The sequence below is a fragment of the Notechis scutatus genome, chromosome 1 (assembly GCF_049901735.1).
Source record: "Notechis scutatus isolate UNSWTSFEM ecotype Mainland chromosome 1, rNotScu1.2, whole genome shotgun sequence".
Taxonomy (NCBI): domain Eukaryota; kingdom Metazoa; phylum Chordata; class Lepidosauria; order Squamata; family Elapidae; genus Notechis; species Notechis scutatus.
Genome location: NC_142009.1, coordinates 187,415,226 through 187,435,935, shown reverse-complemented (window position 1 = coordinate 187,435,935; position 20,710 = coordinate 187,415,226). Strand labels below are relative to the sequence as shown.

The 20,710-nt window shown below is 41.8% G+C and overlaps 1 protein-coding gene across 1 annotated transcript; it reads left to right on the top strand.

The window, feature by feature from the left end:
* The first annotated feature begins 428 nt into the window (after window positions 1-428).
* On the top strand, window positions 429-6,293 carry HOXD3 (homeobox D3). Its single transcript, XM_026677740.2, has 2 exons — window positions 429-1,043; window positions 3,501-6,293. Exons 1-2 carry the CDS (start codon window positions 494-496, stop codon window positions 4,253-4,255), a joined length of 1,305 nt encoding a protein of 434 aa, XP_026533525.1. The 5' UTR covers window positions 429-493; the 3' UTR covers window positions 4,256-6,293.
* Window positions 6,294-20,710: the final 14,417 nt, after the last annotated feature.

Sequence of the window (20,710 nt, the reverse complement as noted above, 5' to 3'; positions counted from 1 at the left end):
TGAGTTTTAAAACCATGGCAAATGTGCTTCAGTACAATTATATGCATGATTTTGTATTTATTTATTTATTTAGTCGTCTGTATATAATGTATATTAGAGGTGGAGACCCTTTGAGAGCTGTATGCAATGTAATTTCATTTTAATATATGCCGATTAGTGTACATTCAAAGTGACAATAAAGTTATTCTAAGTCTTCAGTGACGGGTTGTGTCAACATTACTTGCTGGCCTGTCACTGGGCGTCTGGATAAAGGTAACCGGGGTGGGGTGGGAGACTGACTGAGTCCTGTCGTGCATAACTCGAAAACAGAGCCACTCCATGTGTGAGGAAAACAGGGCACGCGGCCCAGCCACGGTTTCAGACACGTATGCTCTCCCGCCTCAAATGGCTTCTCGTCTCCTCTCTATCCTCCAGGTGTTTCGCGGGCAGCGACTGGCCGGAGCCCAAGACGTGCGAAAGCAAAGGCCGAGCAACGGGAGGGCCTTGACGGTCAATGTTGTTTGAGCAGGCGCCCGAGGCCTTGGCGACCGCAGAGCCTAAGATGCAGAAAACCGCCTACTACGACAACTCGACGCTCTTCGGGGCTTACGGCGGCAGCGGCGGCTACGGCAAAGCGGACGCCTACGGCTACACCACAGGCCCGCCTCAGCCCTACGCCCAGCCCGCTCTGGAGACTGACTACCCAGGGTCGGCTTGCTCCCTCCAAAGCGCCGCCCCTATCCGAGGAGCGCCTCCTGTTCACAAAAGCTCGGAGCTTGGCGGAAGCTGCATGCGGCCCGGCGGGGGAAGCCAGGCGGTCCCTCAGCCGCCGCCGGGCCTGGGCGACCAACAACAGCCGCCGCCTCAGCAACAACCGCCGCCGCCCCCTACAATGCCCTCTCCCTCCCCGCCTAACAACGCCACCCACGCGGGGTCTGCTAAGAAGGGCAAAAGCGGGCCTAATTCTTCCAACGGCTCCCCGTCCACGATTAGTAAGCAGATCTTCCCCTGGATGAAAGAATCGCGGCAGAACGCCAAGCAGAAAAACAATTGCCCGCCCGCAGGTATCCAGCTCGCTTACCTGGGTATCTATGAGGGCGGGGTTCTTCGCAGGCTCCATCTGAGAGGATGATGTCGCATGGAAGTCATTGAAACACAAAGAGGCCCTGCTAGGACAGGCCCAAAGCCCATCCAACACACACACCCCCACCTGCTACTAAACTGATACCCAGGGAATGCCCTCAGTAGTTGGCCTGCTCTAACAATCTGTCTCTGAAACCGAGACGGCGTTTTGTGGTGGCTCCTAAAAGCCCCTTCTGTCCTTGAGAGCAAAAATGCCATAAAAGCAAATAAATAACTGCATACAGCCAGATGAAGACATGATTTCTCTTTCCACGTTTGGTGCCTTTTGGTGGGCCATGGTTGGCCATGATAGGAATTGTAATCTTACACATTTTAAGATCACCAGTTAGGGGCCTTTAATTAACATGAAAACTTAGGTAGGCAAGATTCAAGATTCTGCCACTCCCCACCCTCTTTTAGTGAAAAGGCTTGTGGTGTCCCATCCCAATTTTTGAAACGTAGTTGTCTGCCCTAGGCATAACAGCTGTATGGAGACATATTGTAGACATAAGCACAGCTTGTAACATCAACCCATCCTTGTTTTAAATGTATTCCTCTTCTAGATTTGATAATGCAGGATTCCTCATAAGAAGTTCCCTACTGAAAACAAACTTTATAAATTATATTAAAATCAATGCCACTTTTCGTGTAAGAACATGTACCTACTTGGCTGAGTTTGTAAATTGAACAAAAAAGAAATGAGATATTTGAGAAGCTCACTCTCTGTTACAGCATTTCAAAGTTGAGTAACTCATATTTTTCAAAGTAGGTTGCCATATGTTCTTTATTTTTAATTACATATTTCTTTTTCAAAGAGCCTTTATGCTAGCACGTCATGGCTCTGAGCTAAATATTAACCATACTGCTTAACTTTTTTTTTTTTTTTTAAAAATAACAAGCTGTACAGCCAAGGACCAAATTATACTTGCCCCAGCTCTGCCCAAGTCATGGTGTGTTCTACTCAAAATTATGCAACTATTTATGGCATAGGAAAAAGAAATCCCCCCAAGTTCTTCTCCACACCACCTCATTACAAAATAAATAATAAACCACTGCCCTTTGTGATATGCATATATCTGAAATCTGGGGCAGTTGCCTTGATCAGCCTAATGGCAGGGCTGGACTTGTTCGTATGTGTCTCTAGGAGACCATCCCTCTCAGTTTCTTTTGCTCTTTTATAGAGAATCTATAAAATCATTTGAGGTGCCTAAATGCTACTAATTCCAAAATGGATGATGAAATGAGAGATGAGACTGTGTCTCCAACCGGGTGTGGCCTTCTCCTCTAAAGCCACCCTCCTGACATAATTTTCTAATCCAGTAGGAGGAAGTGCTGGGACTTTACTTGATGGCCCCCACATTCCTCCCCTTTTCAAAATTGTCTGATGAGCAGAGAGAGGAAGGGGCAGTGCAGACCCAGATCCTGATAGCTGGCTCTTTCTGATTTTGAAATGGCTGCTCAGTTGGATGAAGGAGGGAGGGGGACTTTTCCCATGGGGATCCCCAGCTCAGCAGCCTTCCCAATAGTTAGAGTACTATCTCAGAGATAATCAGCACACTTGGGGCTCTCACTGCTGCATTGTCTTCAGAGTTTGGAGCCTGGGTCCTGTCCTGTTTGGATCTCTTAGACAGACCTTCCTGGGTTTTGTCAGGGGGATCAATTGATTTCTCCAATTAAATTAGATGATTTACAGCTCTCTTGCCAGAAGCTGGAACTTTCCTATCCCTTTGAGGCCCCTCCCACCCCACCCCACCCCCAGCATCCAGCTTCAATCACTGGCTGTCCAAATAAGGTATAGAGATGAACCTAGTTTCTTGCTATCTACTTTGTGGAATGGGTGGATGAGATGGGGTGGAGGGCTAAGAATTTCAATAGTAGGCTGGTGAGAAGAGAAACACCAAAGTGATCTAAGGCTTTGTTGGAAGCATCCCTTGGCATGCATTTTGCTTTCCCTGATTATGAGGCAGGGGCCTTCACATATTGATTGCAATTGTGCAAAGCGCTGAGACCTGGGCTCTTTTGAATTTACTGTGAAAGCCAGCTTCAAAAGGAAGGGAGGGGAGGAGGGCAGGAATTAAAAGGGAATACAGCTGAAACTGCAGTGGTGGTGGCGCTGTTGGTGCCCTGCCTTGATCATCTACCCTAGAGACTGCCCTGAAAATTACTGAAGAGTGTCAGTTCAGAGTGCAATGTGAATGGCTGGATTCAAACTGGGCATTTAGAGTTTTTAGGCATATTTTTCACATTGGCATTCGGTCCACTGCAGCTTCGGAACACCAAAGGGTCTTCAGCTTCCCATTCTACAACAACCTCTGGCAGGACACTTTGCATGGTGGATGCCACCCACTGGGGTAACTCAAACAGCCCATCGACCTATCTCTTTTCTTTCTCTTTGACAGGAGAGAATTGTGAAGACAAGAGCCCGCCTGGCCCAGCTTCCAAGAGAGTCCGCACAGCCTATACAAGCGCTCAGCTGGTGGAGCTGGAGAAAGAATTCCACTTCAACCGCTATCTCTGCCGTCCGCGCCGTGTGGAGATGGCAAACCTTCTCAACCTGACTGAGCGTCAGATCAAGATCTGGTTTCAGAACCGTAGGATGAAATACAAAAAGGACCAGAAAGCCAAAGGGATTATGCACTCCCCAGTCGGCCAGTCTCCAGACCGAAGTCCACCCCTAAGCGGTCCAAGTCATGTTGGCTATACCAGCCAGTTGCCCAGTGTTGGGGCCCTGAGCTACGACACTGCCCCATCGCCAACCTCCTTTGCCAAGTCGCAACAAAATCTGTATGGCCTGGCTGCCTACACAGCTCCGCTCAGCAGCTGTTTGCCCCAGCAGAAAAGATACCCTGGAGCTGAGTACGACCACCACACCATGCAAAGCAATGGGGGTGGTTTTGCCAATCCTAGTTTGCAGGGTAGCCCTGTCTACGTTGGAGGGAACTTCGTGGATTCCATGCCAGCCTCCGGCCCGATGTTCAACATCAGCCATCTCTCTCACCCTTCCTCTGCTAGCGTGGACTACAGCTGCGCTGCTCAGATCCCCGGCAACCATCATCATGGACCTTGTGACCCCCACCCCACCTACACAGATCTCACTTCTCATCACACATCTCAGGGAAGGATTCAGGAAGCCCCCAAACTAACACATCTGTAGTAAAATGGAACATATGGAGAGAAAGAGAGGGGGAAAGGGGGAAGAGGAAAGAAAGAAAAAAGGAATGAAAGAGAGAAAGAAAGATCCTCATGTTTCAATTACCTCACTTTTTCCTGATAATTATTTTTCAGAATCCTGAGTGTTAGTGGATTGTGTGTGTGCGTGTGTGTCCAGTAACAGCTAAATTATCTTTTTTATTTCATTGACAACTCCTGAACTCTGTGGTTTTGTTTTCCTTTCTTTTTGAATAAAAAAAAAAGTTTTAAAGCATGACAGTGCAATATCCTTTAAAAATAATTCCCACAAGGGAATATTAATTGGTAAAGATGTACTGAAAAATAAGTTGTAGAAATTTGTTAGTATTAGCAAAACATGAGTACTGATGAGGAGTTTAACACAGTTGGGACCAAAATGAGGACCTTATTCCAGAGATGTTGATTTATGGGATCCTTCAGCAATGTGGACAATTGCTTTGGACTTAAATAAGATGTATTTATTATTTTAATAACTTTTAAAAAATACTCATTATTTAATCTTGGCCTTCAATGTATTTATGTGGATATTTGTAGAATTTCTTCATTCCCTTCTCCCTAATTTTGAAAGTTTAATTCAGGTCTTTGGTAACTATACATTTTCACCTATTTAGTATATTTGATCAGAAATAGAAAGAGTAGTTTTGAACAGTTGTAACAGTGGCTGGTGTTTGTAGTTTATGTAAGGATTAAGCAAATTGTAAGTCAAGTCATAGATTAATACAAAATTGAAGCATTATCACAAACAGCTGTTACATTTAAAAACATATAAATACACAACATATTAATTTATTTCATGATTGTTTGGTATCCTTTTACTTTTAAAACGTTTAAAAATATTGGGGTGGGAGTGCATCTTATTTAAAAATATTCTCTCCTCTGGCAATTTGGGTATTGGCCATCTTTGACATCCATAAACCATCCAAGAAACTATAAATTATAATGCAGTTCCATACTTGTTTTCTCAGAGGTAAGCCCATTGAGTATAATGGAATTACTTCAGCTATGAATGGCTCAAATGACATCTTTACTATCTATTACAGAGACCATTTTGTCTTGTTGTTTGAACGTAAAATAGCCAAAACCTTTGATAGATTAGAAACAATATAATGCTATTGATGTCATTTAGTAGTTCCACAGTAATTCAAACTAAGAACTATCCCTTTCAGTTATTATTGTTATTATTGTTATTATTGTTATATTATTTATATGCTATTTATTCTAATCATAGATCAATTTTGTACACCTTATCAGAAACCAGAACTTACTTTTGCTGATTAAGGAGGAAAAGGAGAAGACAAATTTTGAATGAAATATTGACAATCAAGTATCTACAAGGAAAGACTGTACTAGGGTGTAGGGAAATCTGAATGGCTTTTGAGATAGGAAATTACTAGATCTATCAATATTTAATAATAGTTGTTTGTAGCAGGATTGATGCAATCCTCGTGTAAACAAGCATTTCTGCCTGAAGCCTAAAATGGACAAGGAACACAAACATCCTTCCTGGGCTCCCACTTTATTTATATCTTGTATTTAATCTCTCCCTGGATTTATTATAAAGTGTTCCTCAGCATAAAAGTGACACTAGGTAGATGTTAGAAGCTACAGCTGCCCATTCATTCAGAAAGAAGCATTTCTTACTGTCTTCCAGACTGCTGAGTTAGGATGCAGATCTTTGGAAATGCCTTGGACAAGGGCCGGATGAAACCTCCCATTTCGGCTTGACTAATAGTGCTATTCCATTTCTGTGCATCCTGATGGCAGCTCCTGCAGATCTTTTTGTTGGAAGAGGATTTTCACTCTTAGATTTGTGTCTTGGCTGGACAATGATGGTGACAGTATATTTTAAAAAATCATATTATTGCCCCTCATTCCTTTTTTGTTGTTGTTTTAAATATACCATGTTAACAATGAAGATGGAATATGTACCCTTTTGTTAAATCTCACTTTTATTCAAGTGTTGTAAATCTGTAAACAAGACAGAATAAACAGCTTCAAATGAAGAAATATTTTAACCACTTCTGGATCTAAAGTTGCTTTCTATGATACTTTGCTTTTTCTAAAATGCACATACTCAGAGCTATTATAAAACCATAATATGCCCAATCAGTAAGTTCTAAATTGAACAAGTACACAATCCCTAGAAACTCTTCCAGGAAATTCTTAGATATCACCATTGATAAATAAATAACATGTCTAATTTATTTTGTGTTCCTCATGGGAGGACGTATTTTATTTTCAGCTTCTATAAATCAACTCTATGCATATGGAATGTAACTTGATAGACCTTTCTAGGATGTCCTGATATGGCCCACAGCTTCATGTTTTATGGGCTTAACTTCAAATGGCATCTGAATTGTTTTGTGTTATTTTTCTTCCCTAAACTCATATGAAGAAGTGAAAGCAAGTTATGAACCTTCTGGGAATGGGAGAAACAACTATTCATACACACAGATAAACGCAACTAGTCTTGGTATAGAGATAACTTTTTTCAAACTTTTCATTGGGAAAACTTGCAAATCAAGTCTGACATTCTGGTAATTAAACTATGATCAAGATTGTTGCATAAAGGTTTTTATTTCTTTTGCTTGAAGTCAAGTTGTGCCTGAAAGACCACGTGTTTAGAATCGTGTTGGGTGATGTAAGTTGAGATGGGAAAATCATAAACCAATTGGAAATAAAACTTGCCTTGGCTCTATTTTCTGGGGATGTGGTGTTTGTTTGTTTTTGTTGCCTGACTGCAGGGGGCCAAAAACACCACTATTCAGGGGTTAAAACAAATTATTTGGCAAAAAGCCTCTATTTGACTACCGTTTACTTCCATATAAACAGGTGTGGGATTTGGGTCCAACAAGGAAGAGAGATGGAATGCCATTTTTTTCAATGGCAATTTTTAAAATTTCTTTTATTCAATTTCTATAGCTGCGCATAGCAATCCGATTGACTCTTGCTCCTGATTGTAATGTCTTATAATAAAAAATATGGCTCAAAGTTTCTCCTGCTATTTAGATTTTGGTAATATAGAAACTAGCCATTTCCACATATAAAATCTGTGTTGTCCCTGAACTATTGTATTATCTGAAAGAATTATAGCATACTGAAATAGGGTCTTCAGATCTCAGCCTTTGTGGAAAAAACAGCAGCATTTCCCCCCAAAGAAACTTCCAGGCTTTGTGGTTTCTAAGGAGAATAAATACTAAGGAGAAGGACAGAGGAGGCCATTTCCATTTAACTTTACAAAGCTGAAAATGCATTTCTTGAAGATGTGCCTCTTTTTAATTATTTGAAGGTTAAGGACCAGCCATAGGGCCAGGTGTCTCAGGTCCTAAACCTGCACGGAAAAACAATGTGGTCAGATTTTGAAATATAGCCTTTCTCAATTCTGTACTACAGCAACTTTCATTTCAGACTTACCGTTTTCTCAGCTTAAAGTTTATTATCGATTCCCCCACCCCCCCTTGTTTTCTGCAGCATGTGGGGTGGGAAGAAGAGCAGTACTAAAGATGACATCTGTAGTGTAGGAACCTTTCTGAAAGCATTCTCTCTTTTGGAAACCATTCTCTTCTCCCTTTATGGCTGCCCGCCTAAGTATATTTCTAGGAAAAATAAATCTCAGTCAAATGTACTGGGCTGAATTACAAGGAGGTTTATGTGAATGCTTCTCCATAATCCCTAAAGGGAGCAGGTCTATATTTTCTCTCATCCTTTCCAGCTACAGACCACTTTCCCCTCTTTGTATGCAGAATTGCCGGCTTTCCTAAAGCTGAAAGTACACTGGTAGTACAGTAGCGTTAAAACAACAGCAATAGCAGCAGAGCAATAATGTTGGGGAGGAACTTCGAGTTGATCGCGAACGTCTTGCTCCCTAACGGATTTGTTCTTTGTCCTCGTGGTCAAAAAAGAAAAAGAAAGAAAGAAAGAAAAAAAAAGCATGCCTGGCTTGGCCTGCACGCCTAATCTTCTCCCTCATCCTTTTCCTGGCACCCTTTCCTCCATTCTTCCCTTCTTTTCTTCACCCTCGGCGGACGAACTTGTGGAGCTGGCCAGGGTTGGATCACGCGGGATCTTATTCTACTCGGCTGAAATCGGCAGCAACCTGCCCGCGGATTCCTATTTCCCCGCTGAGCTGCGACCCGCGGGGCTAAAAAAAAAAAAAAGAGGTTGAGGGAAGGGGAGGCAGCAACAAGCCGAAGAACCATGGAAGGGTCTCTCTCTCACCCACCCCCCTCCCCCAGCGCGAGGCTTCGTTCCAAAGGGTAGCGGCGCGGAGGAAGGGCCTGAGGCGCTTCATCCTCCCACACTTGAGGAAAATTGCCGCCGGCCTCCTCTTCCCTCATTGGCTTGGAGCAGAGCCCGGTAGCTAAGCAACCTCGCACGGAGAGGGCACCGCTAGGCGGGGTCAACGGGGATCGCTGAGCCGAGTTCCGCGCCAGGCTGCAGAGACAACCCGGCAGCGGCTTTACGCGCCTCGCCTCGCCTTCCCGCCTCGCCTTTCTCTTGCCTCTCTCGCGCTGCCGTGTGTTGCGAACAAAGGGGGCCTGGTAGCCATGTTTTTTCTTGTAGTCCTCCCTCAATGCAGAAGTTGCCCGTTTCTGCAAAGCGGCGCGGTTGGATCCTGGAGGCGGGAGAGAGACGAGAGAGAAATCTTTCAAGATGGGAGGCGGTTCCTGTTCTTTTTTTTTTTTTTTTTTGGGGGAGCCCGAGATGCTTCTTCCTTCCAGAAGAGGCTATAAGTTACAGCAATCACACTCAACCGAGGGGCATCCCTCATAATAACTCCAGCAGGCTCGCCTGGTGCATGTAGGAATGGAGGAGAAGGTAGCCTTGTAAGGCTTATCACCACCTCAGAATAGGCCTTGTGCAGTATAATGGGAGTTGCTGTGCTTTTGTCTGCCGTTTGTTAATCCTTGTACTTGGGAGCTTTTCCTTCTAAGAGGACGAGCAGCCCCGCCCCAACAATAGTGCACTGTGTGTTCCCTTTGGTTCAGACAGTAAGATGCAAAGGATATTGTATCATTGGTTTTTGTTTTATTTTTAAAGAATGGCAACTCAAAGCAAGTAGTGTAGTTCTGGTGGAAAAAACAAACGCCTTTTGTCTTGGACCCATTGCAGAAATTCAGCTGAAATACTTGAATTTGAGATTACATGTCATCCTAAATGCTAGCACTGAATTAGAAATGCATATTAAATCTAGTTGTGAGTGACCAATGTATAACCAGTTCAAAAACACCTTAGTGAAATAGAATATAATGAAATAAAGTAACGTCTTTGTATAATTAAGCCACTATTCAATTTTTTGCAGCTTTTCTGAAAAATGCTGAAAGGTATTACAAATCTTGCACTGTAAGAGGCAATGATTAGAACTAAAAATAACAAAGAATTACATATCTAATCTATACAGGGAGCCAACAATGAAGGACAAATAAAATAAATACACTTATGTTCAAATGATAGTGAGTATCTGATTACGACCCATTTAAAAAATATGCCATGGTATATTTGCTAGCCAGTATAGTGCAATAAGACTTTGTTGCTTTAGGAAATCATGTCTTGCTCTGCAATAGGCAGAATTTGGAGGCCAGCAGAATTTCTGCTATCAAACAAGGGCAGCTATTGCTGGGGGCAATGGTAGAGAGCAGTGCTAAAGAAAGGCAGAAGGAAGAGGAGAGCTGAAGTCGCATCTGGAGATGAGGCAAACCCACCCCACTTTAATTAGGATCTTGTACATTGTAAAAAAGGACTGAGACAGACACAGAGAATTGTCTCCAAAATGAAGAGGAGGAGGAGATGGGAATGACAAGAGATGCAAGGTTGCCTTTTAAATTTGAAATTGGTACACCTGCCCACCCTAACTGGGCATTTTCCAGTAATAATTTTGACCTGAAAGATCTTTCCTGGTTCTTTGACCATCATCTTAGTGCTGTCACCCTCCCTCAAACACATCCTGGAAAAAGAGAAACATTTCTGAGTGAGATTTGTAGCCAAAATAGAAATGGCCATAGAGGAACAGAGCCTGTTTTAAAATTGGAAGGACAGTCCTGTAGCAGGCCACTGGACACAGCAGGCCAAGAACCCTCTAAAGATGACTTTCATGTGACATTGAATATTTGCATAAATTTGTCAATTTTTTTAAAAAGAAAAATATCATTGACCTACCTACTTACCTTGAACAATCTTCAACCTGCCTAGCAATACTATTGTCCCAGGATGGGGAGTCCATTGTAAGGATATTTCTTCAACAAATAATCAGCAAGTTGTCTTAGAGCTGGGGCAAGGAGGCTTCAGGGATAAATAGAGATAGAAGAGCAAGATTTCACAGAAGTTCTATTGTATGTATGTATGTATGTATGTATGTATGTATGTATGTATGTATGCGTCATATTTATGTAGCTGCCCATATCACAGACATAGAATGAGAGAAAGAAACCCTGGGTGTTCAAGCCCTAGAAAAGAGAATATTAAGGGGAGATATGCAGGCAGTCTTTCAAAACTTGAAAGAGTAACCTGCACAGGATGGGTGGGGGGAGGGAACCTTTCTCAATTGCTTCAGCCAGACTACAGTTGTTGGGTAGAAATGACAGAGAAGCTGATGTCAGCTTAACAATAGAAGAAGCTTTCTGAAAGCACAAGCTATTCAACAGTAGAAAGGGCTGATTTATAAGGTAGCAAAGACTCCACTGCTGAAGGTATTTAAGCACAGACTGGACAACCAGCCATCAAGGATGTTTTAACTGAATTCTATACTGCTGATCCTAACTGGCAGGAGATAAAATAGGCGACCCTCATCCATTTCTAATTCTATGGTTCTAACTGATCATTGGAATAGTTAATTGCAAATTAAAGATATACCTCTACCCTGTATCAGCAAGCAAGTTCGGTTAGCACAGGAATGATCTAGATTATTCTAAATAATCTTGTAATAGAATCATAGGATTGGAAATAACATCAAAGGACATCTAGTCCAGTCAATCCTGTACTAATACAGGACATAATTGTAGTCAGGAACTCTAATGAAAGAAATTCCAGTTCCTTTCTAGTTCAACTGCCAAACAGGTTCTACCATTAAGTTCTAGTTAATGTTTAATGTTATTGAAATTTGTACTCATTGGCTCAAGTCCTATCATCTGGAGCACCAGAAAACACATTTGTTCCATCAGCTATATGGCAGCCCTTCAGCACTTGAAAATTACTATATTTCAGACTCTTAGTTGTGATTTAGCTTGTAGTAAAGCTAAACAAACCTAACTCTAGCAGTATTCCTTCAGAACTTTGTTTCTAAGGTTTTGACCAAATTTGTTGCTCTCATTGGTACATATTTAATTTTTGTGGACGTTCTTATTAAATGGTAAGCAACCTGGATGAAGTTTTCTCAAAATCAAATAGACTGGTTCATTTATTTTTACAGACTGTAGCATATAGTACTTCTGTTGACTACATTAGCCCTAAATACAGAACTTTGGATTTTTCTGTTTGGGAACTTCAATTTAGTTTATATTTTGTCAAAATCATCTTGAACTTTCTTTTTGTTTTCTTCATTCTGCTTCCACCCACTTTTTGAATATATCCTCTAGCATCATTCTCAAAGTCAATAAATTCTTGACTTTGAGAATCATGCTAGAGCAGGGTGTCAAACTTGATTTCACTGAGTGCTGCATCAGGGTTGTGTTTAACCTGGGGGTGTGTGGGGGCCATGGCCAGGATGGGCATGGCCAGCTTGACGTCACTTGTGTTGGGGTCGCCTGTGGCGGCCCAAGTGCTCTGCCAACAAAAATAGGTTCCCGAGCTCTGTTTTCAGCTGTGACTGTGTCCTGCAACCCTCTGTCAGCAACAATGGAGCTCAGTCCTCATGAGCTCTGTTTTCATTGGCACTGCGGGCCAGTCCTTTGCTGTTTCCAGGGTGGCCCCACGAGCCAGATGTAAGCACCCCAGAGGCCGGATCCAACCCCCGGGCATTGAGTTTGACACCCCTGTGCCATAGGATACACTCAAAAAGTGGGTGGAAGCAGAATATAGAAGAGGGTATACATTTAATTCCTTCTATCACATGAAAAGTGTTTAGCAGCAGCTTTTGGAAGTTCTCGGGGCTACACATGCCAGGGTCTGAGGCAGCCTGGCTCTCTGCCATCTCATTGGGAAAGTTGCTCTTCATGGTGAGGGAACTAATCTTTCTGACATAAAAAAAGTTATCTCATTGAAAGCAGTAGGATACAAATACTAAAATAGCTATTTTAAATGCAAATCTGTGTCCAATATCTCTGTATATCTGAAATGTGATGGAAACACTAACTTAGTTTCTTGAGAATAGGCGGTTCCATAGGTTGGGGCTATCTTGTAAAAATTCTGGCTATGAGTTCTTGCAGAGCAGTGAGTGTTCCCACTAGGAGCAAATGCACCAGATGGCTCCTTCAGTTTGGAGGAGGTGGTCCTTAAGATACTTAGGAGCCAAGCCACATAGGGCTTTGTATAGGTAAAGGTACACTTTTAATTGTACTAAGAAATCAGCTGAAACCCACCATAGTCTCTATAATACAGGTGTAATATGTCCCTAACAGCTCTTACCTACCAAATGTAGTTTCTGAGTAGACTTCAAAGTCTATGTAAAATGAATTGCAGTGGCAATGATGGTGTAGTATTAGCAGGACTTCCTGCTTTAAATGATGCAACTGCAACTGATGTATCAACCAAAATTGGCAAAGCTCTCCTGGCCAAAACTGTCACCTGGAAATCTAACAATATCAGCAAGATCAGGAGGACATCTAAATGGTAGATTTCTTTCTTCTGAGGAAGTACCACCTCACTGAAGAGTTATGACCCGAGCAAAAACACAGCATGTGCTGTGGAGAAGCATCAGTTCCATCTTATTGGGCTTCAGCCTGTTCCATCCCATTCTGGCCCTACAGCACCCAGAGAAAGGGTCAAGACCCTGAGGAATTGCACAAGAAGGCTTGAATGGGACGAGCCCTGCCACTGATTGGTACTGTCCATTTAGAAAGGAGTGGAATCAGTATAAAGCATTACTCCAACCAACGACCCTCACCATAGCCAGAGATATTGGACACAAATCAGAGGTCAAATGGGATTAAGAGGGCTGCTGTGTGTGCTCCTCCCATTCAGTCTCAAACAAGGTTGTCTGCCAGAGCAGCCATGCTGTTTCTGTTCCATGTACAAAACGTTCAGCCCTGCAGAATGAATACACGTTCTTAAACATATGAGAAAATTCACCATTGAAATCTTCATCTATGACGTGGCCCTCAGTAGTAAGATCACCAGATGAGAATGTATCATTAAATGGAATGTACCATTAAAATGAATAAGTTGGGCAAAGTAATTTCTCATTTTCTAATTTTACTGACTTCAAGTACTGCACTGAGCACACAAAGCTATCTTCTTTTATACGTAGTTGTAAGAACTGAAATCGAGGTCAATTGAGGACATTTTCACCAAGATCAGTCCAATATAAAAACAAGCACCATCAAATTATATGTATTCCTTCAAAGTGAAGGTGCACAGAATAGGACTGATAAGATGCTCATGAGGGTTATTTCCAGACATCTGCAAAAGGCAAACTTGCAGGAAAGCAATGAGCCCTTAATCTTTTCTGTTTGATCTGTTTGCTATCCTTATTCTGGGCAGTCCTGAACTTCAGTAATGGAGAAAGGCCTTGACTCAGCCTTCCATCCTTCCGAGGTGGGTAAAATGAGGACCCAAATTATTGGGGACAATATGCTGACTCTGTAAAACTGCTTAGAGAGGGCTGTAAAACACTATAAAGTGATATATAAAGTGCTATTGCTATTTCCAGGCCAAATTTGTGCCTCAATTAAGGGCATCTGGAAAAAGGTCCTTTGTGTCATTTGATAAACAGAAATGCTGTAGGCACTTATAGTATTGTTCTGTTCTTCTTCATGGACCTGCATGGCTACCTTTTTTAAACTACCGGTGGGCCTTTTAGTCCCGTTTCTCCTACTTCTCACTTTTCAGGCATCTAGGAAAGCATCCAACTGCAATGGTCATCATAAACATGGGGGCTACTGGAATGATGAAAACCATAGTCCAAACATTTCTGAGAATATCAGAATAGTAAGCCTGATTATAAGTGTGTGTGTTTGTGCATGTGTGTATGCATGCACACAAACATTGTATTTGAGTCAGTATTGATCCTGGTGACTGCCTTGACAAGTCCTTGCAATTTTCTTGGCAAAATTTCAGAAGTGATTTTGCCCATGCCTTCTTCTGACTCCAGGGCCAAGAGTGACTGGCCCAGGCTTTGTGCCTGAGGTAAGACTAGAACTCATAGCTTGCTGCCTTATCCACTGCAACATGCTGTCTCTCTAAGCCTGCCTTAAAGAAGTGTAAAATTGCTGATTAACAATGGTAAAAGTTTCGTTCAATCAAGCTTGACTCCTGGTGCCTTATTAGATATGTCCATATAGTTTTCCAGAAAGCAGAGCAGAAGTGGTTTCTCACTTACTTCTTTTTGAGATTTTTGTTTTTACTTACCCATGTAGTCTATATTCCTGGGATTCTCTTCTCTCGTTTACTTACTTAAACAACTACTTAAATTTTGAACCGGAATGAGATCATCCTAGTCCTGTCACTTTCTGAGATCTTGAAATACCCACAGGCTGCAGAACACACCAAGGCTAACGTTTGATTCTGTTTATGCAGAACCCGTGTCAGGCGAATCTGTATGGCTTCCGCGTGTCTGTTCTTTGGGGCATCTGGCCACGCTCACAGACTGTCTCGGTTTCTGCTTTCCATATAGTTTGTGCCCGAAACAAAACCCGACTGTGCAGTCTGCTCTCACTTTGGACAGCCGTGCCAGACAGGAACCATTCTGGAGAACAGCGCCACCAACAGGCCCAAGAGCAAAAAGAAACGGGGACCGCTCCTCCTCTCGCCCCCGACCGGCTGAGTTTATTTAGCCGGAGGGGACGCTTTGTGAGGCTTGCGTGGAAGACCCGCCCCGGCCCCGCATGCAATCAAAGCCGCAAGTTTGAAAAGACGCGGGATCCGGTGCGGAGTTTCTAAGGAGCTCCAAGGGAAGCGACTCCCTCAGAGAGCAGCACGATTCCTCTTTACAACCGAGCAATTGTTTTCACTGGAAGCTGGCTGGGAGCGCATTGCTGAGACCAAGAACAAACGGGGAGGGGTGGGGTGTTTTATTGAGGGCTCATCAATCACGCCGCGTGTGCACTCTCCGCTCGACAGCCGCCCCTCCTCTGTCCGCTCCAGTCCGGGACCAGCTGGGACCCGACCAGAAAGCACCGGTCCAGGGCTGGACGGAAGCCAACATGTCCCCTAAGCCTCCTCCACTAACTTTCGAATAGCCCGCAGAGAAAGTACACAAGGGAACTAACGGAGACAGAAAATTGCTGCGTTATCCTCTGCTTGCTTATATTTTCCATCTGGCTACCTCCGCTACTTGTAAGTAGCAGCTCGTAGGGAGCTTACAGAAACTGCGGATCGCGTAGCGAGAGACTAGTACGGGCCACAGTTCTCAAGCTTCTTTTTCTTTTTCTTTCTTTCTTTCTTTCTTTCTTTCTTTCTTTCTTTCTTTCTTTCTTTCTTTCTTTCTTTCTTTCTTTCTTTCTTTCTTTCTTTCTTTCTTTCTTTCTTTCTTTCTTTCTTTCTTTCTCTCCTTTCTTACGTCCCGTGTATTCATAAGAGGGTGTAGAAGCCGTGGGGCCGACCGGATGCTCGAATAACAACTTCTAACTTGGAATGGTCCAGTTCTGTAGCAGCAGAGGCTGATGAAAATTGTAGTCTTGAAGATATGACTAAATTGCCTTTGTGTGTGTGTACATTTTATTCTATACAAAATTCAGATTTTTTTCCCAGGAGATCTTTGGGTAGGTCTGCTTCCCAAACCAGCATGTACCCTTTTATCTTCAGCCTCTCCATACCAAGATCAGAGGAGGAACAGGGTGATCTCTCCCCTCCCCAAAAATACTGTAACTGTCTCAGACATAAAGCAAGAGAGTTGCAATAGCTGGTCTACCCACAGCAGGTGCTAGAGAGTTAATCTTTTTTGCCTCCTCACTCTCCCAAAATTAGAGATAATGCTTTCTCAGCTTTGGAAATTATTTCTTCTTTCACAAAGATACTCCAGCTTTCAGATGAGTCTGGGAATACAGTAAAGCTTTGAAATATATCTGCATAAAAATTATTTCTAGCTCTAGCAAATTCCAAGGAGATAATATGTTTGGGGACATAACAAAACAGGCATTTTTCATACAGATTTTTGATGGTCAAAATTAAATCTAGGTACACCCTACTTAACAAGAAGTACAACCTTTGTCTTGGTAAACTAGAAAAATGTGGGGTAGACAGGGTCACCATCAGGTGGATTAGTAACTGGCTGATAAATCGCACTCAATGTGTAGTCCTCAATAAAACTACATCTACACGGAGGAAGCAAGTACTGGGGTACCTCAAGGTTCTGTTCTAGGCCCAGTACTCTTCAACATCTTCATAAACTATTTAGATTAAGGCATAGAAGGGAAACTCATCAATTTTTCAGACAACACCAAGCTGCCAGGAATATCCAACATCCCAGAAGATAGGCTCAAGATTCAAATAGATCTTGGCAGAATTGAACACTGGGTCCTATCTAACAAAATTGATTTCAATGTGGAGAAAAGTAAGGTTCTACACTTACAAAAGAAAAACCAAATGTACAGGTACACATTAGGGGAAACCTGATCAATAGCAGTAACCATGAGAGGGATATTGAGAGTCGTAGTGGATATCGCTTCAATATGAACCAGCAGGATGCCGCAGCCACCAAAAAAGCCAATGCAATCCTAGCTGCATTAACAGAGGGATAGAATCAAGATCACATGAGGTGTTAGTACTGCTTTATAATGAATTGGTTAAGACCACATTTAGAATATTGCATCCACAATATAAAAAAAAATGTTGAGATTCTGAAAAGAATGCTGAGAAGAGCAAAAAAAAATAAATGGATTTTCAAAAGCATTTTGAGATGTGGCATTGGAGATAGCAGCTGCTGTTAACACCCCCACCCCCAATTGATCTGAGTTTAATTCTGAGGTCAAATGTATCTGAAATAGAAACTGCCCTCCTCCAATATTTATACTTACATTTCCTATCACTTCAAATTTTAGAATGTTCTTTTAACCTAAACATTACAGGAAAACATTTCCATGCCAAAAAGCAATTTGGAAATAGAAGACAATCTAAGGTAGCAAACTTGTGGCTCTCTAGCTGCTGCTGAATACAACTCCCAGTAACCTCAGCCAGCATAGCAAATTGTGAGGCACTTGGGAGTAATAATTTGGTATGATATAAGGATTTTCGGGTTTCCCAGTTCTGGAAGTTTGCTAGGAACTTGATAAGGTTCCATATAAATTTTAAGGTAGTTGAATATCCTGGGAATGCTTAAACTTTATATATCCTGTCTTAAAATGTGAGATTAGGATCCATATCTGTTAAATTCCTTCCTCAGTATGGCTATGTTCACACAGTTTTTGCTATGGTTAAGGGAACCTTCATTTATTAAATTAACTCACTTTCTGAATTTGAACAATACATTAATCAGCACATAATATGGTCCATGCTCCATAATATGCCTGATCCATCCCAGCCACCAGTCCAATCAAATTTCTTTACCAATGATTCTGGAAATCATTGTAACTGGGTCAAAAGTCAGTTTTGGAATTACCGGAAAATGTCAAAGGTTGAGATGGTGATGGCCATTCAAAATGGCCTTCTATCTAATATTTCAAAGTAAAGATACATTAAATTTTGAGTAGCTGAATCTTTTCCAGAGACACAGAGAGAATAGTGGGAAAACAAGAATTTCTGTGAAATAACTCTTAAAAGAAATATTGCTGTTGCTAAGAAATCAAGGCCCAGTTCCAATATCTAAAAATAAACTCCTTAGTTTGAAAGGTGTCTTAATTTAGATAGCAAACAGCTTATATTCTCTTTAAGTATGTGGCCGGCCTTCCTGTCTGCTTCTAGAAAAGCTGCTGCTGTCTAATATTTGGGGAAGTGTTCATGTTTTCAGTTTTGTTAAAAACATTGGTTGTACCCTATAGCAATTCCCATTTACCTGGCAATGCGATTTCCTCCTCTCCCACTGTGGCTCCTTTTGCAGTGCCTCAGAAATGATGCCATAAGAGTTGTATTGCTCTAGATGGACTCATTCCGGAGTGACAGGTTTACAAGTACTGAATGTTAGTATACATAGACAACAGTGGTTATCACAAGTGCTAGCTGTCTACTTTCTGGGCTGCCTTGGTGCTACTACAGGTAATTCTCAACTTATGACCATTTGTTTAGTGACTGTTTAAAGTTAAGATGATGCTGAAAGAAGCAACTCACAACCTGTGCCTGCACTTACAACCATTGCAGTGTCCTCTTGGTCACGCAAGTACGATTTGGGTGCTTGGCAATCGTCCTGCATTTATGCTGGTTGCAGCATCCCACAGTCATGTGGTTGCCATTTGCAGCCTTCCCAGTCAGTTTCTGATAAGTGAAGTCAATGGAGAAGCTGACAGGGAAGGTTGCAAATTGTGGTGACATGATGTCTTCCGTAATGACTGTAATGATTCCCTTAACAACCATGGCAAAAAAGGCTATAAAATTGGGTGCAGTCACATGATGCCTCATTTAATGACTCCACTGTTTCATGACAAATTTTCCAATCCTTATTGTGATTAAGTCAAGGACTTAAAGCTACCACCCTCTCTCCGGTCAGGTCTTTTATGGCCCTCATTTTCTTGCAATGCCCAGATTGATGCAGGTGTTTGGACTGACTGTGGATGATCACAGCAGCTGTTCAAGAGAAGCAATGGGGTTACCACAAGGAAGTAGGAAGGACACCAAGGTGGGGCCCAGAACTAGGCTAAAGAGTAGGACTTTTTTTTTTTTTTTTTTTGCACAAATGGCAACATTGACCATGGGAAGTCTTCCAGGAGGTTGATATTCCTCTGAGAAAACAAAAGGACTTCAGTTTCCAGGGAGGCCCTGATCAATCTGGCAGCCAAATGAGAAGCAGCTGTGGAAGCACAGACTCCTGGTAGGATAGGAGCAGGTAAATTGAAGCTATACAGGCCACTAACCTCCCTCATGTATCATCAAATGTTTGCATAGAGGTAGGCATATTCATTTTCCAAATGAAAACATTGGTCTCCTGTTGATCTCTTTGATCCACCTTAGTGACCAGCTGAGCTCAAGATGAAGGCCTTTTTAAAGCTATGTCATCCACAAACTCTAGGGCTAGGCAACCTATTTTAGCACTGTGTTGCGGTATGGGTGAACCCCAAGTGTCAAATGGTATCCAACTGCTATTGCAAACCCTCTCTCTTTAAAGTTAGTGAAGAGGGAACGTCCAATAAGCATGACTTTTTACCATAGAGAAGGCTGTTACTATAACAGCCAGTTTGGTGAAATGGTGAAGAAGCTGGGCTAGAAACCAGGAGATGGTGAGTTCTAGTCCTCCCTTAGACAATAAAAACCAGGTGGGTGACTTAGGTCCAGTCATTCTCTCAGTCCAATCTATCTCACAGGGCTGTCATTGTGAGGAAAATAGGAAGTGTGAGTATTAGATGTGGTTCTCCACCTTGATTTATAGTCTGTATAAAAAAGATGGGATAAAAACATAATAATAAAATTCTCAAACAACTTTTCAGCATTTAAAACAGGACCAAAGCCAAGTTCAAAACTTGCCTTTTTCATAACAAAGTGAGTTTCCTGGGCAAAAATAAAGATTTGCATATTACTTTGTATGATATTAGAATAAAGCATATTTGTGTTATTTTTATTAATGATAGTACAGTATGTAATTTTATTATAACTAGGAAATAGGAAAGAAATCACATAAGTTGGATAATGACTCTTAAAATGTTGCTCAAAATGTATTTACATGCTGTAACAAAAATATTAGAAAGTGTTGAATATCTTGAGGATTAGCAGTTTATATCATCAGATGCAAACTGCACTTGGTTAGGATAATAAATTAATAATTTCCTTATGATTCCCACCATAAGATAATCAGTTACCTCAGATTATCTTATGGTAGGAATCATAAGCAAATCATTAGTTGTATCAAGGAAATTCAATTAGAAGATTTCTGCTTATCAAAATACTTTGGTATATTATACATCCTAACTTGTGTGGGTGATAAGGAGACAGCCATCATTTGCTTTTCTTTGGGCAATAACTTATTTTGGACTGGACTGGCATAACGGTCATTAAAATATTCCTCTTCCAATATCACAGAGGCATCCTTAAGCTTTTTGGCCAGAGTAAACTGGATCAATCTATAATTACTTTTGATAAAAAAAACTGATAGTCCCTCTGCAAAGGAGCAACTCAACGTGGAAACCAGTGGTTTCTGAACTAGAATATTTCAACTTCTGAAGACCACTGAGAAATCACTCAAGAAATG

What these genes read in the sequence shown, in the direction of transcription:
- HOXD3 (XM_026677740.2), top strand. Translation starts at nt 494, where the DNA reads ATGTTGTTTGAGCAGGCGCCCGAGGCCTTGGCGACCGCAGAGCCTAAG. An exon ending in AAACAATTGCCCGCCCGCAG is followed by an intron (nt 1,044 to 3,500) that starts GTATCCAGCTCG and finishes TCTCTTTGACAG; the next exon opens with GAGAGAATTGTGAAGACAAG.